The 26818-nt window shown below is 41.1% G+C and overlaps 1 protein-coding gene across 1 annotated transcript; it reads left to right on the top strand.

Annotated features, from left to right (window-relative positions):
• Nucleotides 1-1475: 1475 nt before the first annotated feature.
• Nucleotides 1476-7215, top strand: LOC306938701 (uncharacterized protein; the record flags this gene model as incomplete). The annotated part of the gene is made up of 4 exons (XM_079522967.1): nt 1476-1488; nt 4750-4881; nt 5423-5697; nt 7102-7215. The coding sequence occupies 4 exons, from the start codon at nt 1476-1478 to the stop codon at nt 7213-7215; spliced, it is 534 nt and encodes a 177-aa protein (XP_079379093.1).
• Nucleotides 7216-26818: the final 19603 nt, after the last annotated feature.

The following is a 26818-nucleotide window of genomic DNA, read 5'->3' on the forward strand; positions in this document are numbered from 1 at the left end:
AGAGGAACATGATGAGCTACTTCAAAGATCAGAGGTGGATGGTGGATCAACAGAGATATCACTGTCAGTGAAACATGAACATGATGCAAACATACAAAGAGAACCTGTAGCCAGCACCTCATCTCAACACATGGAAACACAAGCTGATGTAGAGGACTGTGGAACATCACAACCAACTAGTGATGATCAGCTCCTCTCTTCACACTATTCTGAATCTGATATCACTGAAGACAGTGTTGAGTGGGATGAGACCACGGATGACCAGTCTGGTTTAAACCCACTGAAATCACATAATACACAACACATGGGAGGAAATAGTTTGTGTTTGAGCAACAAGCTGCTCCATGAGCTCAAATCACCAAAACAAAGTCACTCCACGAGGAGTCACATAGGTACGAAACGTTTTAGTTGTGCAGATTGTGGCAAAATGTTTAATCACAAGGAACATCTGAAGATGCACACAATGATTAATTCAGGGGAAAAGCCATTTGCGTGCACAGTGTGCGGCACATGCTTTAGTCAAAAGGGTAATCTAAAATTACACATGAGGATTCATACAGGGGAAAAACCCTTTACATGTACAGTTTGTGACAAGGGTTTTAGTCAAAAGAGTAAAGTAAAAAAAACACATGACTACTCATACAGGGGAAAAACCCTTTACATGTACAGTTTGTGGCAAGGGCTGTATTGATAATTGGCATTTAAAAGTACACATGAGGACTCATACAGGAGAAAAGCCCTTTACGTGTACAGTGTGTGGCAAGGGCTGTATTCAAACGAGTGATCTAAAAAAACACATGAAGACACATACATTGGAAAAATCTGTTAAATGATGAGTATTTTTCCTTTTTCTTCAAAGAAGGCTTTAGAGTTTGCTGATACTGATATAACAATATGAGAATCAGTGTTTGTCCACATGTCACCAGGAATTCATGGTGCAATTGTAACTTGTCTCTGTGTGTTGACACGTGTGGTTTCGACTAACATATTATCATAGTGTATTTTGATCACTTAGTTTGATGATTTTTTTATTTGATTCTCTGTAGTATTTTGTCTTCATATAATGCATTGTAAAAGACAATATTCACTCTGTCATACCTGTAAAAACACTGTTTGTAATTTCTTTCTTTCTTTTTCAAATAAAGGTTTGACAGTTACAGATATGTGTGTTCATTAGGGTGCATGTGTTTGGTCCGACTAGTCATTGGTCCGAAAAACGACAATCCTCCTCAAACCCTAACCTAACCATAACCGCAAGCACGGGAGCAGGCGCTAGTCCGAGGTGCGGACGCATGTCGAACCAATGCTACGTCGGACCATAGTATGCCTCCCGTTCATTATACAGAACGCAAAATACATGTGTTTCACCTCCTTTAAGTATGGACGTATTATTGTGCGGTGAACAATACAGTGCTGGTAAACCTCACAAATGTAGTATGGAAATTTGAGGGCGGCGGCGCGGCGCCATCTTGAATATGTCGCTGACAGGTACATGGCAGATCAACAACAGTGCATCAGAAGTATTGCAGACAGCAACAATGTTACGAGCGAGCTCTAAAAACACGGGGACATACATGGAGAAGGTGGACACTTTACATCACAGCATGACCACCTCTTAGGGCCAGGTTACTTTTGGACGAAGCAGGGGTCGAACTGGCGGCCTTGGTCAAAGCGGGGATTGAACTGGCGACCTTGTAGACCATACTTCCCCTGACCTTCTCAGAAATTACAGTTTTAAACATTTCAGTGCTTTTTGAAACTATTTGGATAAATGATCGCTTCCAGCAGGATTTTACATGAAGCTGAATTAGAAATTAGAATTCATCCATTCGCTTGATTTCTCTCCTTTTCTCATTCTTGTCTCCACCAGGCCGAAGGCATGGGGAGAGAGTATGTTTTGCACTCCGTCCGTGTGTATGTGTGTATGTGTGTGTGTGTGTATGTGTGTGTGTGTGTGTGTGTGTGTGTGTGTGTGTGTGTGTGTGTGTGTGTGTGTGTGTGTGTGTGTGTGTGTGTGTGTGTGTGTATGTGTGTCCGTCCGTCCGTCCGCTAATCTCCGGCACCGTTGGCTTGATCGCAGCCATACTCTGCACACACACTCCCTGAATGCCAAAGCTTATAGCGGCACCAGGAGGCCGCTTTGTGCAAAACAATTTTTTGGACTGTACACTTACAGATTTTGTCCAAACATCACGCAAATTGGTACACAGTCTCTCTAGAGCCAGTCAACAAAACTGGCCTTTCAGATTTTTCAGACTCCATCCTGATTGGCTAAGATTGGCTTCCAAAGTTCGCAGGAGTGCTCAGTTTCAAACAAAATGCTGCAAATCATGTACACATCTTGTGATTTCCGTGAAATTGTGCACGCACATTCCCACTAGGCCGAGGAAGAAATCCCGCCATAACATTTTCAACTCAGTCTCATGGTGGTGCTATAACTGGCCGATTAGTGTTTTTACCTCTAACTGCACAGATCTGTGTATAACTTTGTATGCCAACTCCCTAGAGGCCAAGGAAAAACCTTTACCTGGAAAATTTCACATCTGCTCTTTATCGCGCCACCAGGAGGCCGACATATGTAAAACACATTTTCTAATATTACTCCTTCAGATTTTATCAAAATGTCACGCAAATCGGTACACATGCTCTCCATAGTAATGTGATCAAGACGGGTTTGTTTGATTTCTCATAATCCACCCTGATTGGATACGATTGGCTTCTAAACCTTTTAGGAGTAGCCCACTTTGTATCCGTTTTGTTCCATTCTCACAACTACTAAACACAGCGTCCAAAAACTGTGCATGCATATTCCCACTAGGCTGAGGAAGAAATGCCACTTGAAAGTTTTCAAATCAGCCTCATGGTGGCGCTACAACAGGCCAAGCCGCGTCACACACACACACACACACACACACACACACACACACACACACACACACACACACACACACACACACACACACACACACACACACACACACACACACACACACACAACATGTTTATATTACTCCTAAACATTTTGCCACATATCACAAACACTCCTATCCTCCTGGTGGAGACCTGTTCCCAGAAGGGCACTTCTCATTTTCTTCTCCCCCCCGCCTCTTACAGTCCATTGTTCCCCAGCTTCAGCTTGGGCTGAGCCCAATTGGCAGGGCTGTTGCGGGCTGGGTCGGCGAGTCGTTTGGTATTCATAGTAGGCCTAACCAATTGAACACACTCAAAGAGTCTGAAAAGGTTTGGGAAATCAGAAGTGGGAAAACCCGTTTCAACAAACCCTACCAATAGTCATTAAGACATGCAAATCCCTTGACTTCTTCAAAACTGCTCTCAAAAGGAAATTCGAAACTGGCCCCCGTAAAATCTGAATCCCTCACCCACCCCCTTTCCCCCCTCACTGTAGGCCTATATGTTTCTTTTCCCTTTTGACTCCTATGATGATTTCCTGTTTTGAATGGATGTGTATATTCGTACGTCTCTTAATGTTTTGATGAATTGAAAATGGTGGTGTAAACAAGTGTAATGCTTTATGGTGTCGTCCACTAAGTTAGTATTGTGTTTAGTTTTGTATGTTGTACTTGAAATGTACTGTAATTCTGCAAAATGTTAATAAATCAATCAATCAATCAGATTGACCAGTTGGTCTTGATGGACTATCGAGTCGGTTCATGGACTCAGACCTTTAACAGCCACATTAGCACCATCAAAGTCAGATTAAATGTTTATAACCAAACAGGATCTAGAAACACTTGACTGTGTATTAATCTTCAGTAGGCTTGACAACTGTAACAGAGTCTGATGACTGCAGTTCACTCAGAACGCTGAATATCTTCAGAAATACAAAGAAAGTTGAATATTGATCAGTTCTTAAATCTTAACACTGGATGTGTCAAATAATCAAATTTCAAAATACTACTGTTGGTCTATAAAGCATGGTTTGGGGCCTCTGATCTTGTGTTGTCATCCACCATTCATACCTCTGGTCATTTGGGAAAGGTTTGCTTTATGAACCTAAAATAAAAACATAGCATTCAGTTTAATGTGTAACAAATCTGGAACAAACTCCCTGAAAATTGCAGCTCTGCAACAACTCTGTTATTTTAAATCACAGCTAAACCACGCATGCATGTTTGCTGCTGCCTTAATTGAGATGGTGTAATTATTATTCTACACTGACATTTAATATAATTTATTTGACTTATTTCATTAATTTCCGTTTGATTGTTTTTGTTCTTGTACTCTTGCCTTTGCTCTGTGTCCTGAATATGTGATTTATATTAGGGCAACAATGTTCAAATCCAGGGTAGAATAGGAAAGTTACACAGAGCAGCTTTAACTTTATATTTTTACTGAATCTAATTGCACTTTTATAATTTCATATATTATTTTCCTAATGTTTTATATAAAACACATTGAATTTCCTTGTTGTTGTGAGCAGGGATTGGCCAGTTGTGTTCTATTGTTGGTGTGTCCCACCCCCCTCACTCTGATTGGATGATCAGGGCCCTTTGTTAGTATTTAACAAGAGTTTGTTCTGCCTGGTATCACTTTAACTCTGGTAGTTGTTAAGAGCTGAACTTCTCCTTTCTGCACCAGCTGAAGCGTTTAGTTTTGGTTCTAGACGCCTACTTAATCTTACAAGATTTTCGCTCTATTTAAAAGTAAATTTGGGCAGGTTTTGAGTTATGGCATTACTACAAACATTGAAGTCCTTGGTCAACCAGAGACTATCTGCTGCTGCTGAAGAGATATTTGGGGTCGTTGGAAGAATTCTAACAGAGTACGAGGATGAAGCTTTCCACATCAAGCAAGAAACTGACCGCCAACGCAGACTACTGGATATGGTTTTACAACCAATCGTCAAACTACACAGAGCAGGTTGGTAAAACATTTAGAGAGAGAGAGAGAGAGAGAGAGAGAGAGAGAGAGAGAGAGAGAGAGAGAGAGAGAGAGAGAGAGAGAGAGAGAGAGAGAGAGAGAGAGAGAGAGAGAGAGAGAGAGAGAGAGAGAGAGAGAGAGAGAGAGAGACCATTGCAATGGTGACTATTTGGAATGGAAGAGGAACTGGTTGAAACTTTGTGAGCTTGCATTGATAGTATTCTAGTTGTAGTGTCCTCCATTCATGTCTGTTAAACAAATATTGACAACGGAATCAAGTAGTAAGGAAGAATTAAATAAACTGTTGTGTATAATCATAGACTGTTTAAACAAGGAAATTCAGTGAACGTGTTGCATTGCAAAACAACAGGGGCTATATCTAATAGCAGTAGGTTTTACATAACAGCAGCAGTTCCCTCCAACCACAACTACATAACTGGTAGCACTCCAACTCTTGACTAAAACATTACAAATACATGATAGAATGTAGGTCATGTTCAAACATGTAATAATGGGTTTCTCTTTTATATATTCTGTCTAGACGCCATACACCTCCTTGTGTGTAAAGAGGAGGTATTCCCTGAGCAGCAGGAGAGAGCCTCCAGTCTGGTCCAAGAGGAACCAGAGTCTCTACAGATCAAAGAGGAACAGGAGGAGAGAACCTCCAGTCTGGTCAAAGAGGAACCAGAGTCTCTACAGATCAAAGAGGAACAGGAGGAGAGAACCTCCAGTCTGGTCAAAGAGGAACCAGAGTCTCTACAGATTAAAGAGGAACATGATGAGCCACTTCAAAGATCAACAGAGATATTGCTATCAGTGAAACATGAAGATGAAAACATACAAACAGAACCTGTAGCCAGCACCTCATCTCAACACATGGAAACACAAGCTGATGTAAAGGACTGTGGAACATCACAACCAACTAGTGATGACCAGCTTCTCTCTTCACACAATTCTGAATCTGACATCACTGAAGACAGTGTTGTGTGGGATGAGACCATGAATGACCAGTCAGGTTTAAACACACTGAAATCACACAATACACAACACATGGGAGGACATAGTTTGTGTTTGAGCAACAAGCTGCTCCATGACCTCAAATCACCCAAACAAAGTCACTCAACGAGGAGTCACATAGGTATGAAACGTTTTAGTTGTGCAGATTGTGGCAAAATGTTTAATCACAAGGAACATCTGAAGATGCACACAATGATTCATTCAGGGGAAAAGCCATTTGCGTGCACAGTGTGCGGCACATGCTTTAGTCAAAAGGGTAATCTAAAATTACACATGAGGATTCATACAGGGGAAAAACCCTTTACATGTACAGTTTGTGACAAGGGTTTTAGTCAAAAGAGTAAAGTAAAAAAACACATGACTACTCATACAGGGGAAAAACCCTTTACATGTACAGTTTGTGGCAAGGGCTGTATTGATAATTGGCATTTAAAAGTACACATGAGGACTCATACAGGAGAAAAGCCCTTTACGTGTACAGTTTGTGGCAAGGGCTGTATTCAAACGAGTGATCTAAAAAAACACATGAAGACACATACATTGGAAAAATCTGTTAAATGATGAGTATTTTTCCTTTTTCTTCAAAGAAGGCTTTAGAGTTTGCTGATACTGATATAACATATCAGTATATAACATATCTGATATAATATGATAATATGAGAATCAGTGTTTGTCCACATGTCACCAGGAATTCATGGTGCAATTGTAACTTGTCTCTGTGTGTTGACACGTGTGGGTTCGACTAACATATTATCATAGTGTATTTTGATCACTTAGTTTGATGATTTGTTTGATTTGATTCTCTGTAGTATTTTGTCTTCATATAATGCATTGTAAAAGACAATATTCACTCTGTCATACCTGTAAAAACACTGTTTGTAATTTCTTTCTTTCTTTTTCAAATAAAGGTTTGACAGTTACAGATATGTGTGTTCATTAGGGTGCATGTGTTTGGTCCGACTAGTCATTGGTCCGAAAAACGACAATCCTCCTCAAACCCTAACCTAACCATAACCGCAAGCACGGGAGCAGGCGCTAGTCCGAGGTGCGGACGCATGTCGAACCAATGCTCCGTCGGACCATAGTATGCCTCCCGTTCATTATACAGAACGCTCATCACAACACATGTGTTTCACCTCCTTTAAGTATGGACGTATTATTGTGCTGTGAACAATACAGTGCTGGCAAACCTCACAACTGTAGTATGGAAATTCGAGGGCGGCGGCGCGGCGCCATCTTGAATATGTCGCTGACAGGTACATGGCAGATCAACAACAGTGCATCGCAGACAGCAACAATGTTACGAGCGAGCTCTAAAAACACAGGGACATACATGGATAAGGTGGACACTTTACATCACACTTGTCATTGTGTAAAATGTTCGAAAACACAGCATGACCACCTCTTAGGGCCAGGTTACTTTTGGACGAAGCAGGGGTCGAACTGGCGGCCTTGGTCAAAGCGGGGATTGAACTGGCGACCTTGTGGACCATACTTCCCCTGACCTTCTCAGAAATTACAGTTTTAAACATTTCAGTGCTTTTTAAAACTATTTGGATAAATGATCGCTTCCAGCAGGATTTTACATGAAGCTGAATTAGAAATTAGAATTCATCCATTCGCTTGATTTCTCTCCTTTTCTGATTCTTGTCTCCACCAGGCCGAAGGCATGGGGAGAGAGTATGTTTTGCACTCCGTTCTTGTGTGTGTGTATGTGTGTGTGTGTGTGTGTGTGTGTGTGTGTCCGTCCGTCCGCTAATCTCCGGCACCGTTGGCTTGATCGCAGCCATAATCTGCTCACACACTCCCTGAATGCCAAAGCTTATAGCGGCACCAGGAGGCCGTTTTGTGCAAAACAATTTTTTGGACTGTACACTTACAGATTTTGTCCAAACATCACGCAAATTGGTACACAGTCTCTCTAGAGCCATTCAACAAAACTGGCTTTTCAGATTTTTCAGACTCCATCCTGATTGGCTAAGATTGGCTTCCAAAATTCGCAGGAGTGCTCAGTTTCAAACAAAATGCTGCAAATCATGGACACATTGTGTGATTTCCGTGAAATTGTGCACGCACATTCCCACTAGGCCGAGGAAGAAATGCCGCTTGAACATTTTCAACTCAGTCTCATGGTGGCGCTATAACTGGCCGATTAGTGTTTTTACCTCCTTCAGATTTTATCAAACTTTCACGCAAATAGGTACACATGCTCTCCATAGTCATGTGATCAAGACGGGTTTGTTTGATTTCTCATAATCCACCCTGATTGGCTACGATTGGCTTCTAAACCTTTTAGGAGTAGCCCACTTTGTATCCGTTTTGTTCCATTCTCACAACTACTCAACACAGCGTCCAAAAACTGTGCATGCATATTCCCACTAGGCTGAGGAAGAAATGTCACTTGAAAGTTTCCAAATCAGCCTCATGGTGGCGCTACAACAGGCCGCGTCACATAGACTCACACACAATTTACAATTTAGGCATTTAGCAGACGCTCTTAATCCAGAGCGACTTACATTAGGCAGGAACAAAAGTATGGGAATACATCACATATATAAAATGCATTTATCAAGAAACATGCGTAAGCTAAGAACGTAACTAGAACATATCTATATAATGACACTATACATATTAACTATGCATATATACTATACTATGCTATACATATGTAGGCTACTATGATGTGCTATGACTATATACAATGCAATTATTGTGCTGTCTACATGACATGCTATAAGTCTGTTTCAAATGTTATCTAAGTCTAAAAAGTGCTATCTAAGGGGGTAGGATAAGTGCTATGGGCCATGATGGAGTCTGAAAAGGTCGGTCTTCAGACTACGGCGGAAGATTGGGAGTGATGCCGCAGTTCTGACTGCAACGGGGAGTGCATTCCACAGTTTTGGGGCCAGAAGGGAGAAGAGTTTGGGACGTGTGGAGCGTTGGCCCGGCGTTTTTAGTGAGGGTACTTCCAGCTTTCCTGCGTTGGCTGATCTGAGTGCGCGGGAGGGTTTGTAGGGTTCAATCATGCTTGCAAGATATGGGGGAGCCATACCTTTGGTTGCTTTGAATGCCAGCATCAGAGTTTTGTATTCTGTGCGGGCAGCGACTGGGAGCCAGTGCAGGGAGCGGAGCAGGGGGGAGACATGTGAGAATTTTGGCTGGTTGAAGACCAGACGAGCTGCGGCATTTTGGATCATTTGGAGAGGCTTAAGTGCATATGCCGGTAGGCCAGTAAGGAGCGAATTACAATCGTCAAGTTTTGACAAGACTGTTGTCTGGATTAGGAGCTGGGCTGATTCCTGGGTGAGGAACGGTCTAATTCGTCGTATGTTATAGAGTGTGAACCTACAGGATCGAGTGACAGCTGTGATGTGAGTTTTAAACGAGAGCTGACTGTCCAGGACAACACCAAGGTTCCTGGCTGTTGGGACAGACGTTACCAGGGCGTTGTCTACGGAAATAGTTAGCTCCCGCATAGGGCAGGACTTAGCTGGGAAGAAGAGAAGCTCAGTCTTGTCTGGGTTCAGCTTGAGGTGGTTGGAGGACATCCACTGTGAGATGTCAGCCAGGCATGCAGTGATGCGCTCTTCCACCTGAGTGGCAGAGGGGGGGAAGGATAGAAACAGTTGTGTGTCATCGGCATAGCAGTGATAGGATATAGTGTGAGCAGAGATGATAGTGCCAAGGGATTTGGTGTATAGTGAGAAAAGGAGGGGACCAAGTACAGATCCCTGTGGGACCCCAGTTTGGAGGGTTCGGGGGGATGATAGCAGACCTTTCCAGGAAACCTGGTAGGTCCGGTCGGTGAGATAGGAAGAGAACCACTTTAGTGCTGTCCCGCACACACACACACACACACACACACACACACACACACACACACACACACACATGTTTATATTACTCCTAAACATTTTGCCACACATCACACACACTCCTATCCTCCTGGTGGAGACCTGTTCCCAGAAGGGCACTTCTCATTTTCTTCTCCCCCCTCCATTTTTCTTCTTCCCCCCCTCTTACAGTCCATTGTTCCCCAGCTTCAGCTTGGGCTGAGCCCAATTGGCAGGGCTGTTGCGGGCTGGGTCGGCGAGTCGTTTGGTATTCATAGTAACCAATTGAACACACTCAAAGAGTCTGAAAAGGTTTGGGAAATCAGAAGTGGACAAACCCGTTTCAACAAACCCTACCAATAGTCATTAAGACATGCAAATCCCTTGACTCCTTCAAAACTGCTCTCAAAAGGAAATTCGAAACTGGCCCCCGTAAAATCTGAATCCCTCACCCACCCCCTTTCCCCCCTCACTGTATATGTTTCTTTTCCCTTTTGACTCCTATGATGATTTCCTGTTTTGAATGGTTGTGTATATTCGTACGTCTCTTAATGTTTTGATGAATTGAAAATGGTGGTGTAAACAAGTGTAATGCTTTATGGTGTCGTCCACTAAGGTAGTATTGTGTTTAGTTTTGTATGTTGTACTTGAAATTTACTGTAATTCTGCAAACTGTTAATAAATCAATCAATCGATCAGATTGACCAGTTGGTCTTGATGGACTATCAAGTCGGTTCATGGACTCAGACCTTTAACAGCCACATTAGCACCATCAAAGTCAGATTAAATGTTTATAACCAAACAGGATCTAGAAACACTTGGCTGTGTACTAATCTTCAGTAGGCTTGACAACTGTAACAGAGTCTGATGAATGCAGTTCACTCAGAACGCTGAATATCTTCAGAAATACAAAGAAAGTTGAATATTGATCAGTTCTTAAATCTTAACACTGGATGTGTCAAATAACCAAATTTCAAAATACTACTGTTGGTCTATAAAGCATGGTTTGGGGCCTCTGGTCTTGTGTTGTCATCCACCCAACTCTATGGTCATTTGGGAAAGGTTTGCTTTATGAACCTAAAATAAAAACATAGCATTCAGTTTAATGTGTAACATATCTGGAACAAACGCCCTGAAAATTGCAGCTCTGCAACAACTCTGTTATTTTAAATCACAGCTAAACCACGCATGCATGTTTGCCGCTGGCTTAATTGAGATGATGTAATTATTATTCTACACTGACATTTAATATAATTTATTTAACTTATTTCATTAATTTCCGTTTGATTGTTTTTGTTCTTGTACTATTGCCTTTGCTCTGTGTCCTGAATATGTGATTTATATTATGGCAAAAATGTTCAAATCCAGGGTAGAATAGGAAAGTTACACAGTGCAGCTTTAACTTTATATTTTTACTGAATCTAATTGCACTTTTATGATTTCATATTTTCTTTTCTTAATGTTTTACATAAAACACATTGAATTGTCTTGTTGTGAGCAGTGGTTGGCCAGTTGTGTTCCATTGTTGGTGTGTCACGCCCCCCTCACTCTGATTGGATGATCAGGGCCCTCTGTTAGTATTTAACAAGAGTTTGTTCTGCCTGGTATCACTTTAACTCTGGTAGTTGTTAAGAGCTGAACTTCTCCTTTCTGCACCAGCTGATTTTTGCTCTATTTAAAAGTAAATTTGGGCAGGTTTTGAGTTATGGCATTACTACAAACATTGAAGTCCTTGGTCAACCAGAGACTATCTGCTGCTGCTGAAGAGATATTTGGGGTCGTTGGAAGAATTCTAACAGAGTACGAGGATGAAGCTTTCCACATCAAGCAAGAAACTGACCGCCAACGCAGACTACTGGATATGGTTTTACAACCAATCGTCAAACTACACAGAGCAGGTTGGTAAAACATTTAGAGAGAGAGAGAGAGAGAGAGAGAGAGAGAGAGAGAGAGAGAGAGAGAGAGAGAGAGAGAGAGAGAGATAGAGAGAGAGAGACCATTGCAATGGTGACTATTTGGAATGGAAGAGGAACTGGTTGAAACTTTGTGAGCTTGCATTGATAGTATTCTAGTTGTAGTGTCCTCCATTCATGTCTGTTAAACAAATATTGACAACGGAATCAAGTAGTAAGGAAGAATTAAATAAACTGTTGTGTATAATCATGGAGGAAATTCAATGAACGTGTTGCATTGCAAAACAACAGGGGCTATATCTAATAGCAGTAGGTTTTACATAACAGCAGCAGTTCCCTCCAACCACAACTACATAACTGGTAGCACTCCAACTCTTGACTAATACATTACAAATACATGATAGAATGTAGGTCATGTTCAAACATGTAATAATGGGTTTCTCTTTTATATATTCTGTCTAGACGCCATACACCTCCTTGTGTGTAAAGAGGAGGTATTCCCTGAGCAGCAGGAGAGAACCTCCAGTCTGGTCCAAGAGGAACCAGAGTCTCTACAGATCAAAGAGGAACAGGAGGAGAGAACCTCCAGTCTGGTCAAAGAAGAACCAGAGTCTCTACAGATTAAAGAGGAACATGATGAGCGACTTCAAAGATCAACAGAGATATTGCTATCAGTGAAACATGAAGATGAAAACATACAAAGAGAACCTGTAGCCAGCGCCTCATCTCAACACATGGAAACACAAGCTGATGTAGAGGACTGTGGAACATCACAACCAACTAGTGATGGCCAGCTTCTCTCTTCACACTATTCTGAATCTGAAGACAGTGTTGAGTGGGATGAGACCATGAATGACCAGTCAGGTTTAAACATACTGAAATCACACAATACACAACACATGGGAGGAAATAGTTTGGGTTTGAGCAACAAGCTGCTCCATGACCTCAAATCACCAAAACAAAGTCACTCCACGAGGAGTCACATAGGTACGAAACGTTTTAGTTGTGCAGATTGTGGCAAAATGTTCAATAGCAAAGGAAATCTGAAGACACACACAATGATTCATTCAGGGGAAAAGCCATTTGCTTGCACAGTGTGTGGCACATGCTTTAGTCAAAAGAGTGATCTAAAAAGACACATGATGAGTCATACAGGGGAAAAGCCATTTGCTTGTACAGTGTGCGGCACATGCTTTAGTCAAAGGGGTAATGTAAAATTACACATGATGACTCACACAGGGGAAAAGCCCTTTACGTGTACAATTTGTGGCAAGGGCTGTAGTCATAAGGGGGATTTAAACGTACACATGAGGACTCATACAGGGGAAAAGCCCTTTACGTGTACAGTTTGTGGCAAGGGCTGTACTCATAATGGGGAATTAAAAGCACACATGAGGACTCATACAGGGGAAAAGCCATTTGAGTGTAAAGTTTGTGAAAAAGGCTTTAGTCGAATTGGTAGTCTAAATACACACATGAAGACACATACATCAGAAAAATCTGTTAGTTAAATGATGAGTGTCTTACCTTTTTCTTCAAAGAAGGCATTAGAGATTGCTGATACTGATATAATAATATGAGAATCAGTGTTTGTCCACATGTCACCAGGAATTCATGCACTAGTGGTGCAATTGTAACTTGTCTCTGTGGGGTGCAGTACGTTGTTCAGATTAGTCATTGGTCCGACATGCGGACACATGTCTGTGTGTTTGATTAACATATTATCGTAGTATATTTTTTATCACTTAGTTTAATGATTTGTTTAGATTCTCTGTAGTATGTTGTCTTATATATATATATAATGCATCGTAAAAGACAATATTCACAGCAGGCTGGCGTGGGGCAGCCAGCTCCTCCAGCCGTACTAAACCTGAAGTCTATCGAACCACTGATAATAAGGTGATTGTGGAGGATGAACTTTTAAACTTCCTTGTTATTAAAATGCGAACTCTGAATCATGACGACATTGTTTTATTGGCCGCAAACAATTTCAACTCCGAGTGGATCGAAGCCTCGAAGAAGCTGCTGTTTGAGTTGTGCCCTCAAACAACGCAGCGATGTGTTGCACACAAAGGGGCTCAGAGGGATGCTAACAATATTAAAGCGTGCCTGAAGCTGTTAAATTAATGTGGGGAGAATATTCCAAGATTTGTATCCCACTATCTGGATGATCTCCCCCCGGTCTCATACGATCACATCGATGTCTCCGCGTTACTGGGGCGGATGGAACAGCTGTGTTGTGTAAAAATGACGCTTGAAGCCCAGACGGATGCATGTGAAGGCTTACGGGCAACAACCATGGCTATTGACGACCGGTTGACAGCAATTGAGAGGCCCCCTGGCGTGGACCTAGGGGCTGGGAGTGAGCCGCCAGGCAAGAGAGCGAGGACAGCGGCCGTGAGCGCTGATCAGGAGGCGGTGGCTGGTGGAGGCTTCGGCAACGCTACGGGTTCAGCGTCCACACCAGTGACACCACATACACTAAAGTCTCCTACATGGTCTCGTGTCGTGAAGGAAGGACGCCGACGCAGGGCGACACCTGAGCACAAGTCTGCACCGCGACAACGGGGTGGGCTAGCCCCACAGCCACAGCAACGGGAGAGGAAGAAGACTGGCATTGTGGGCACAGGCACAGTGAGCGCCAACATTCAAGTTGTGAACACGAAAATGGTGAGTGTGTTTGCCACTAAGTTTGCCCCTCAGCTGGAAGCTAACACGCTAACTATCTATCTCAATGAGAAACTTGGCCGAGAAGTAACCTGTCGGAAGATTGACTCGGCACAAAGTCGGTTTAGTTCATTTCACATCACTGCCGAATGCAAGTATGTGTCAGAAATGTATGACCCAGAGCTGTGGCCAGCAGGCACTTATGTCCGACGCTACTATGAGCCAAGACAAGCCAAGAGCCAAGTTAGTGGGTCGCATGCCGGAGTCAACATAGCTACTACGGTAGTCGCTCCTGTACAACTGGGGAATCATTCATCTGCGGATGGACATGACGGCAGTCATAACCCCAAATAGAAATATGCGGGTGGTGTCATATAACACGCGTGGCCTACGTGTGGGGCACAGTGACGGGGACAAAGCAAGGCGGATCGTTGTTGACAAACTTTTGGAGGAATGTGACATTTTGTGCTTACAAGAGACATGGTTACCTAAACAAGACCTGGAAAGACTTAACTCATTACATTCATATTTTCATGGGGTTGGAGAGTCCACCACTGATCTCCGGGATAAAATAGTGCAAGGTAGAATCCCGGGTGGTGTAGCAATTCTCTGGCACAGTAAATATGATTCGGTTGTTACAGTGATAAGATTGGAGGTTGACTGGGCCATCGGTATAGAGATAAAATATGACAATAGATCTTTTATTATTTTAAATGTATACACACCTTTCGAGTCATATCAGCTTTCATTAAGGATAATACTACAACCTGTGTCTATGTAATGGGGGACTTGAATTCTGATATAGCAGATAAGAAATCCCTGTTTGGTAAATGTTTACTGCACTTTTGTAATGATAATAATCTAAAATTGTCAAGTAAATCTCTACTACCTGAGAAAAGCTACACATACATCAGTGAAGCATGGCATACTGTGTCATGGTTACATTACATTACAGTCATTTAGCAGACGCTTTTATCCAAAGCGACTTACAATAAGTGTATTCAACATAGGTAGGGAACAAAAACTACTAATCACCAGAAGTCTTTAGTGTATTTTCTGCAAAAACAAGCAACCAAGAGTATACCTAGCGCTAAGGTAAAAGTGCAATATATCAGCTACCTATTTCCTTAAACAGATGAGACAAAATAGCTAAATCAAATGAGCATGAGCTAAAACAATTAAGTGTATCGACTAAACAAGATCCAATAAACAATACAACAATAGAAAACAAGCGTTCGTACAACTAGTTAACAACAAGTAGGTCAGGCAGAGAGGAAGGGTAGTGTTTCCTGAAGAGGTGGGTTTTCAACCTGCCGCGAAATATGGGCAGTGACTCTGGTTAGATCACTGTATATGCACAGCGGACGCCCATGCTTCTCTTGACAACATTAATATCCGCTATGAGTTGGCCACTTCTGACCATATTCCATTCGTAATGACCCTGAATGTTGAAAATATCCCTATGCTATCTGTGGATTACAATAAATCCTCCAGGAAGGCTGGATTGGTTAAAACTGAGTGAGAATGATATTGATCACTATACCTTGCTTACTGACCAAGCTTTAGCCTCTGTTGTAATACCAAGAGATGCAATGCTCTGCAGAGACACCAACTGTAAAAATGAGCAACATGGTAGAGACTTATGCCTTACTTATGATATTATTGTTGATGTCTTAAATGCTTCTAGCAAGTCCTTATGTAAGAGTAAGAAAAAGGTGCACACAATAAAACCGGGATGGAATGAGCATGTGACTGAGCTACATACTGCTGCTAGATATGCCTTTAAAGTATGGGCAGATTCAGGTAGGCCCATGCAGGGGACCCTATTTGAACATAAACAAGCCACAAATGCTAAATATAAATATGCGGTCCGCTTCATTAAAAAAAATGAGGATAAAATGAGGGCAGACTCTCTGGCCAGAAAGCTGCGCAACAACAGCTGCTTTGATTTCTGGCAAGAGGTCAAGGTGCTAAACAACAGTAAAAGACCCTTACCGTCCTCCATTGATGGAGTGAGTGGATCAGCTAATATTGCTGAATTGTGGCGACAACACTATCATGATCTGTTCAACTGTATTAAGAGTGAAGCATTTGAGGTTGATATGGTTGACTCTACTGAGAACCTGGCAGTTAGATCTGAGGACGTATACAATACGATATTGAGTCTAGAAAATAATAAATCATGCGGCCCGGATCACATCTCAGCTGAACATTTAAAATATGCCAGTCTTAAACTTTCCCCTCTTATTGCTCTATGTCTTACTGTACCATGGTGTTTTACCAGATTCCATGTTATCTGTGCTGCTCATACCTGTCATAAAAGATAAAGCTGGGAAAATTAATAATATGGATAACTACAGACCTATTGCTTTAGCTAGCATACTGTCCAAAGTGCTGGAGAAGATCCTGTTGAACAGACTGGAAAAGTATATAACCACAGCTGACAACCAGTTTGGTTTTAAAAGAAAACACGGAACAGATATGTGTATCTTTGCGTTAAAGGACATTATAGCAAAATATAGGAGTCAAAACTCCACTATGTTTTATTAATGCTTCCAAGGCTTTTGATAGACTTAACCATTTTACATTATCAGGATTTTAGCCTTTTGGTATACACATCAGCTGTTGCAGGTGAAGTGGGGCAATACTGCATCGGAACCATTTCATGTTGGGAATGGGGTCAGACAGGGGGGGATTTTATCTCCTTTTTTATTTAATCTGTACATGGATGATCTATCTTGTAACCTGAACCTCTGTAAAACTGGCTGTGTTATTGGTAATACTGTTGTGAACCATCTCATGTACGCGGACGATTTGGTTATCATTTCCCCATACACTGCAGGCTTACAGCAGCTTTTGAGGATTTGTTCCCAGTATGGTGTGGACTTTAATATTAAGTATAATGCCAAGAAGAGTAGCATCCTGATTGTGCGAAGTAAAGAGGATAAAAAGGCAGTTTTTCCTAACTTTATTCTCAGTGATAACATTCTCCTTGTCTGCAGTGAGATTAAGTACCTTGGGCACTATATCTCTGATGACCTCAGCGATGATAAAGACATTCATAGACAAAGGTGCAAACTGTATGCCCAGGCAAACATTTTAATGAGGAAATTTCATAATTGCTCTTCAGATGTCAAGGTATCACTGTTTAAAGCTTTCTGTACACCGTTGTATACTGCTCACCTGTGGAGTAACTACAAGGTGAGTAGCATGCATAAACTTAAGGTTGCATATAATGATGCATTACGTTTACTAATGAGGGTACCAACAGTCAGCTGTTTGTGAACTTGGGGGTGCCTACCTGTCAAGCCCTTCTGAGAAACTTAATGTACAAATTCATGTGTCGACTAGAGGAGTCTGACAACTGTGTCATCACATCAGGTTGTTAACCAACCCTGTGAAGAGCTCTAATAGGTTCTCTTCCATGATTTGGAGACATTGGCGTAACTGCCTCTACAGGCTGTGAGCTTATGTACTGTGTATGTATATATGTATATTTTATTTTTTTCTATTTTTAATTTGTTGTATTATTTACTGTCCTTTGTTCCTCTGTATGTGATCTGGACCGTGAGTCTGCAATAAAGATTGAATTATCTGAATTACCGTCTTCAGTAGGCTTGACTACTGTTCTGATGACTGCAGTTCATTCAGAACGCTGAATGTCTTCAGAAATACAAAGACAGTTGAACATATCAGTTCTTAAATCTTAACACTGGGTCCCTGTCAAATAATAACATTTCAAAATACTACTGTTGGTCTATAAAGCATGGTTTGGGGCCCACAGGGGAAAAGCCCATTACGTGCAGAGTTTGTGAAAAAGGCTTTAGTCGGATTGATAATCTAAAAACACACATGAAGACACATACATTGGACAAATCTGTTAAATGATGAGTGTGAGTGGCATAGGAAGAAATGCCACTTGAACATTTTCAACTCAGCCTCATGGTGGCGCTATAACTGGCCAATAAGTGTTTCTACCTGCATGGATATGTGCATGGATATGTGTATAACTTTGTATGCCAATTCCCTAGAGGCCAAGGAAAAACCTTTACCTGGAAAATGTCACATCTGCTCTTTATAGCGCCACCAGGAGGCCAACATATGTAAAACACATTTTCTAATATTACTCCTTCAGATTTTATCAAAATGTCACGCAAATCGGTACACATGCTCTCCATAGTCATGTGATCAAGACGGGTTTGTTTGATTTCTCATAATCCACCCTGATTACGATTGGCTTCTAAACCTTTTAGGAGTAGCCCACTTTGTATCCGTTTTGTTCCATTATCACAACTACTCAACACAGCGTCCAAAAACTGCATGCATATTCCCACAAGGCTGAGGAAGAAATGCCACTTGAAAGTTTTCAAATCAGCCTCATGGTGGCGCTACAACAGGCCAAGCCGCGTCACACACACACACACACACACACACACACACACACACACACACACACAAAACATGTTTATATTACTCCTAAACATTTTGCCACACATCACACACACTCCTATCCTCCTGGTGGAGACCTTTGCCCAGAAGGGCACTTCTCTTTTCTTCCCCCCCCTCCATTTTTCTTCTTCCCCCCCTCTTACAGTCCATTGTTCCCCAGCTTCAGCTTGGGCTGAGCCCAATTGGCAGGGCTGTTGTGGGCTGGGTCGGCGAGTCGTTTGGTATTCATAGTAACCAATTGAACACACTCAAAGAGTCTGAAAAGGTTTGGGAAATCAGAAGTGGACAAACCTGTTTCAACAAACCCTACCAATAGTCATTAAGACATGCAAATCCCTTGACTCCTTCAAAACTGCTCTCAAAAGGACATTTTAAACTGCCCCCCGTAAAATCTGAATCCCCCACCCACCCCTTTTCCCCCCTCACTGTATATGTTTCTTTCCCTTTTTACCTGCTATGATAATTTCCTGTTTTGAATGGTTGTGTATATTCGTACGTCAAAAGAGTGATCTAAAAAAACACATGAGGACTCATACAGGGGAAAGGCCCTTTACATGTACAGTTTGTGGCACAGGCTTTAGTCAAAAGGGTCATGTAAAATCACACATGGTGACTCACACAGGGGAAAAGCCCTTTACGTGTACAGTTTGTAACAAGGGCTGTACTCATAATGGGGAATTAAACGCACACATGAGGACTCATACAGGGGAAAAGCCATTTGAGTGTAAAGTTTGTGAAAAAGGCTTTAGACGGATTGATAGTCTAAATACACACATGAAGACACATACATCAGAAAAATCTGTTAGTTAAATGATGAGTGTTTTTCCTTTTTCTTCAAAGAAGGCATTAGAGTTTGCTGATACTGATATAACAATATGAGAATCAGTGTTTGTCCAGTGTTTGTTTCAACTAACGTGTATTTTGATCACTTAGTTTGATTATTTGTTTAGATTCTCTGTAGTATTTTTTCTTCATAGAAGTAGTTCCTGTCTAGCATGTTTTTTTAGTGCAAAATTAAAAGTTATGATAAACATACATAGCAGGAAATGTCTTTTGTCTTTTTGATTCAATATTGAGAATAGGGTTGTTTATAGGCAGCTCCTGCTGCTTAACCCGCCAGCATTAATGAATCCCTCAATAGCGTACTGCCAAGGTTTTATCGCGCGTAACACTTACTTTGAAGAGCCAAATATCCGTAATTGCATGTTCCTGTGACAAACTGCTGTGTGTGGGGTCTTCACCGGTTGTTCTCTCGGTCGATGGTGGATAAAGCCGATCACGAGTATCACAGCGCCTGCTGTGATACAGGCCGTTGAAAACGCTTGTCTGGGACAGAAACTGCCCCTCAATGTCGTTTCTGAGATACAGGCAGGGCTTACAATGCAAGTGGATGCGCGCGCATCTTCCAAATTGCCGCGGCCAGTGTGTCCCAGTCTGTGTTGATGCGTCAGCAACATTAGCTACAATACAATCCAAAATCATCAGATTAAAACTTGGATTAAAGAATGTAAACCCTGGTTCACGAGAGTCTTGTGTTTGGCGGGCTAGGGTACTAATTTACACCCTCGTGTTCCTCGTTTGTGGCGGGCCTCATGTTAAGCTTAATTAATTTGACCCAGATTTGTGCAAACAGACTGACATGATACTCTGAAATGAGGTTTGGCCTTTTTTAATGAATACATTTTCAACTATTTGAATAAAGGTTGTACACATCAGTGAGTATAGGCCTAACAAGCGCACCACGTGGCTAACAGGGCTTACCCTACTATCTCTCTCCATATCGTTTGACAAAGGCATATAGAACATGACTTATACACCCAATGAAAGTATACACTTCACAGAGTATAGATCACTTGGAATTATAACAATCGGTTGAGGATTGGCTGAGTATGGCACGAGTTAAATCTCAACTTTTTGCGTGACGGGCCACATGCACTGAGGATTTTGTGGTGGCCGTGTTTACCTATACTTGTGAGGACCTCCGTTTGGATTCATGGTGAGTGCGCACCGAAAATACTCAAAATAGTAAGCTCACAATGCGCTGCATGTGGACGCAACACTTGTAGATACACGCCCACGGCATGACAATAAACATTTCACAGAATATATACCACTTTGAATTAAAACAATCTGTTGTGCATATAGACCGAGTAGGCCTATGACACGAATGATTATTTTAGGGATGTGGTTTTCCTATCTTACCTTTCCTACCTTTTCATATCAAGGTCAATTATTTACTTTATTTACTGCCAGTTGATGAGATTTACCGTCTCAGACCCAAGACTTTGAATATTTTGTTATCATTGGATAAGATTTTGTCCACAATGAGAGACAGCAGGCAAACGTTGATCAAACAATTATTCTATATTCTCTAATTGTGTAGACTTCTTGTAAATTAAGTAATGCAGATGTTAAACAATAATTTACTCTTGAGAGCGTAAAATGTACACGTAAGGGTCCATTTGGTTTCATCTATAAGGGTCCATTTGGTTACCAACTCCCCTTAATTTAGCTGTGGGCCACCTTTGTTATTACATGAAACATGTTTTTCAGATTGACCAGTTACTCTTGATATGATCTAACTTGTTAGATATAGATATTTGTAAAGTATGTCTTTGTTTTGTTTCTATGTGATTTTTTTAAACCAATACTAATATTAGAAGCGTTAGACGACCCTGGTTGTGAATGTTGTGGAATGTTTTGGGGGAAGTCTGTCCCATTGTTAACGGACAGGTTAGGGCGTGTAACCCTATTGCTGAATGGATCGACCAGCCAATTTGCATGTGATCCTTTTAGTATGATAAATACAGTGCATATAGCCTACTCCTACAGTATAGTGTGAATGGAGTGGAACATGTATAGGATTGGGAATCATTTGCATTCAAATAATTTATACTGGAAAATCATGCGACAACTTCTGAAAGGTGACAACAACAACTTGAGCTATTGGTCATCCCTACATTTGGACTTTACAAGGTTAAGCATCACTAGATCACTGTACCAACTGCACACAGCAATATATATGAAGTTATTATTTCATGGTCAAATAGATTTTCTGTCCACACCTAATTTCCTCCCTAATTTCCAGCCATGTGCAGAAATACATTTCACCAGGACATATTAAATCATCAATCACTAAGGTACATTTTATCTTCGTTTGGACACATCTAACTTATTATTGAATGAATCATGAACGATCCTATTATTGATTATTGATTGATTGCCATAATTATGCCTGATTAATTTAATAAACCCCTTGTGTACCTTTTGTACACACGTGTCTGCCTGCCTTTATACTACTCACATAAGTAACCCTGGTATTCATTATTATGTTTATAAATATATCTTGGGGCGCAATTCCCTAAGTGGTGTATAGTACGGCTACAGTTAATTCATACCACCCTGTTACAAAAGCATGGTTTGGGGCCAATGATCCTGTGTTATCATCAACCATTCATACCTCTATGGTAATTTGGGAAAGGTTTGCTTTATGACCCTAAAATGAAAACATAGCATTCATGTGTAACATATCCGGAACAAACTCCCTGAAAATTGCTATTTTAAATACACAGCTAAAAACGTGCATGCATGTTTGCTGCTGCCTTTCATTGAGATGGTGTAATTATTATTCTACACCGACATTAAATAATAATTTATTTAATTAATTCCCGTTGATTGTTTTTGTTCTTGTACTATTGCCTTTGCTCTGTGTCCTGCACTTTTGCACTTTTATAATTTCATATTTTATTTTCCTTTTATATAAAACACACACATTGCCTTGTTGTTGTGAGCAGTGATTGGCCAGTTGTGTTCCATTGTTGATGTGTCCCCCCCCCCCCCCCCCCCCCCTCACTCTGATTGGATGATCAGGGCCCTCTGTTAGTATTTAACAAGAGTTTGTTCTGCCTGGTATCACTTTAACTCTGGTAGTTTTTAAGAGCTGAACTTCTCCTTTCTGCACCAGCTGAAGCGTTTAGTTTTGGTTCTACTTTAGAAGCCTACTTAATTTTACAAGATTTTTGCTCTATTTGGGCAGGTTTTGAATTATGGCATTACTACAAACATTGAAGTCCTTGGTCAACCAGAGACTATCTGCTGCTGCTGAAGAGATATTTGGGGTCATTGGAAGAATTATAACAGAGTACGAGGATGAAGCTTTCCACATCAAGCAAGAAACTGACCGCCAACGCAGACTACTGGATATGGTTTTACAACCAATCGGAAAATTACACAGAGCAGGTTGGTAAAACATTTTGTTTTCCGCATTTGACCCATCTCTTGGAGCGATGAGCTGCAGCCAAGGAGCGGTGAGCTGCAGCTGTGCCGCACTCGGGAATCATTTGATTAGTTTATTTGACCCCCCAATCCAACCCATTGATGCTGAGTGCCAAGCAGGGAGGCATTTGGTCCCATTTTTACAGTCTTTGGTATGACCCGGCCGGGGATGGAACCCCGACCTCCCAGTTTCAGGGTGGACACTCTAACCACAAGGCCACTGACTGCAAGCTCACAAAGTTTCAACCAGTTCCTCTTCCATTCCAAATAGTCACCATTTCTGACTATTTGGAAAGGAAAAGGAACTGGTTGAAACTTTGAGCTTGCATTGATAATAGTCAATAGTATTCTAGTTGTAGTTTCCTCCATTCATGTCTGTTAAACAAATATTGACAACGGAATCAAGTATGGAAGAATTAAATAAATAAATTTGTCGCATTCCAAAACAACAGGGGCTATATCCAACCACAACTACATAACTGGTTGAGCACTCAAACTCTTGACTAATACATTAGAATGTAGGTCATGTTCAAACATGTAATAATGGGTTTCTCTTTTATATATTCTGTCTAGACGCCATACACCTCCTTGTGTGTAAAGAGGAGGTAATCCCTGAGCAGCGGGAGAGAACCTCCAGTCTGGTCAAAGAGGAACCAGAGTCTCCACAGATTAAAGATGATCAGGAGGAGAGAACCCCCAGTCTGATCAAAGAGGAACCAGAGTCTCCACAGATTAAAGAGGAACATGATGAGCTACTTCAAAGATCAGAGGTGGATGGTGGATCAACAGAGATATTACTGTCGGTGAAACATGAAGATGATGAAAACATACAAACAGAACCTGTAGCCAGCACCTCATCTCAAACACAAGCTGATGTAGTGGACTGTGGAACATCACAACCAACTAACGATGATCAGCTCCTCTCTTCACACTATTCTGAATCAGATATCACTGAAGACAGTGATGAGTGGGATGAGACCATGAATGACCAGCCAGGTTTAAACACACTGACATCACACAATATACAACACATGGGAGGACATAGTTTGTGTTTGAGCAACAAGCTGCTCCATGATCTCAAATCACCAAAACAAAGTCACTCCACGGGGAGTCACATGGGTACGAAACGTTTTAGTTGTGCAGATTGTGGCAAAATGTTTAATCGCAAGGTATGTCTGGAGAGGCATGCAATGATTCATTCAGGGGAAAAGCCATTTGCTTGCACAGTGTGCGGCACATGCTTTAGTCAAAAGGGTGGTCTAAAAATACACATGATTACTCACACTGGGGAAAAGCCCTTTACGTGTACCGTTTGTGGCAAGGGCTGTCGTCAAAAGAGTGATCTAAAAAGACACATGAGGGCTCATACAGGTGAAAGGCCATTTACGTGTACAGTTTGTGAAAAAGGCTATAGTCGGATTGGTATTCTAAAAAAACACATGAGGACTCATACAGGATAAAAAGCCATTTGAGTGATGTTTGTGAAAAAGGCTTTAGTCTTATTGGTATTCTAAAAACACACATGAAGACACATACATCAGAAAAATCTGTTAGTTAAATGATGAATGTTTTTCCTTTTTCTTCAAAAAAGGCATTAGAGTTTGCTGATACTGATAACAATTAGTGTTCGTCCACATGTCATCAGGAATTCATGCAATATAGTGGTGCAATTGTAACTCGTCTGTGTTTTGTTTCAACTAACATGTATTTTGATCACTAGTTTGATGATTTGTTTAGATTCTCTGTAGTATTTTGTCTTCATAGAATGCATTGTAAAAGACAATATTTACTCTGTCATACCTGTAAAAACACTGTCTGTAATTTCTTTCAAATAAAGGTTTGACAGCTACAGATCCTTTTAATGTGTTCATTACAGAAAGCTCATCACAACACATGTGTTTCACCTCATTTAAGCATGGACATCTTGCTGTGAACAATAGTGACAAGAACAGCTTCATTTTACATCCTGTATACCAAAATATAAGGAACATGATATGAGTGTAAATGTTAGCATACTTGAACTATTGCTACATTGAACACGGCAGGTCTTAAAGGTTCAGGACACCCTCTCCCCCTGGGAAAGAAATACAAATAAAGTAAAATGTAGACGTTCTGAGTGACACCCACAGCTGCATGCAACCATGCACACTCAAATTTACAACAAGCATGGGACAATAAGGCTTGCAAACCTCGCACCTGTAGTATGCCAATTCGGGGGCTGCGCCATCTTGAACAAAACTTACAGTCAAAGGGTTTTATTCCTGTACAAATAAAAAAGAATGAAAATAAATAATAAACTAATCAAATACCCCTGAAGAAAATGTATGTACCCTGGTATAAAATGCCAAATGCTCTAACCGGGGGAAATAAAATCAAGGTCTCCAAGTGATAAAAGCAAAAAGACGAACCCCCCTATAGGGGTGTCAATCACCATCGTTGAGATGCTGAATACTCTGTGTTGATGGCTTGTTAAGGACCATCATTGTCTCATTGATTGACTAAACAACTCCAACTACAGCTCTCTCTATCTCTCTCTCTCTCTGACTTGCAAATCAAATGTGTTTGATTTGCACATATTTGCTGCATACTAACTTGATATCCAGTGCAGTGGAAGCCAGTGGTAGGCTACATCTATGTGCTCAGTAAGGGGGAAAACGGGAGGAGGGGATAATCCCCCCTCATTAAACTGAGGGGGTCACCCCCCCCCCCTCTCTGTCTGTCTGTCTGTCTGTCTGTCTGTGTTACCACCACCAAGTTCTCTCATTCCACTGCTCTGAACACCAGAATGTGGATTGCCCTGATGCTATCCATTAAAGCAGTGGTTTTCAACCCTTTTCATATCAAGTCCATTATTTATTCAGCATTTGAGCCACTGACTGCCATTTGATAAGATTTAGCCTCTCTGACCCAATTTTGTTATCATTGGATATAAGATTTTGTCCACAATTAGAGACAGCAGGCAAACATACTCAAACAATTAGGCCTATTCTACATTCTCTAATTGTGTAGACTTCTTGTAAATTAAGTAATTAGGTTAACCCATTTAGACCTGAGCTCGATTATACAAAATGCCTTCTAAATCCTACCAGTTTTCTGAAAACCTCTATGTTTCTATATATATGGTGCTCAACCTTTTTCATGTCAAGGAGCCCTAGAATTAGGCCTAATAATAATAATTGTATTTGGCCACAGAGCCCCATCTGAAAATATGTAGTTCCAGGGACTCCCCGAAAGCAAAGATTTGATAACAGATCTACAAGCTTGTAGCTCTAGGAGCTTGTAGATCTGCTATTTTTCAATAGCTAAAGTATGACATAATGCTTAAAACAGAAAAAGGGGTTCTCGCCCAGAATGTGTTAAACAATAATTTGAGAGACTCTTGAGAGTTTTAAATGTACCCGTAAGGGTCCATTTGGTTTCATCTATAAGGGTCCATTTGGTTACCAACTCTCCATAATTTAGCTGGGGACCACCTTGAATCCCCTCAAGGATCACTGGTTGAAAACCACTGCATTAAAGGATGTGTAACACACTGTTGTGTACACAGTACAGTATATTTGAAAGTACACAGTATTGGCATTTAATAAAAACACATTTCACCAATAGATTGCAAAAGGCTTAAATAGACAGACCATAACTTGGGTAAATAGCTGTTCTGAGAACCAATCGAAACCAATCTGAGCCAAATACAATTGGCATTAAACGCTTTAAACACAGCAAAGATCACTGCAAAGTTTGGGCAAAATATATTATTATTATTATTAAAATGCTAAAAGCCATAAA

The sequence above is a fragment of the Electrona antarctica genome (assembly GCF_951216825.1).
Source record: "Electrona antarctica genome assembly, chromosome: 15".
Taxonomy (NCBI): Eukaryota; Metazoa; Chordata; class Actinopteri; order Myctophiformes; family Myctophidae; genus Electrona; species Electrona antarctica.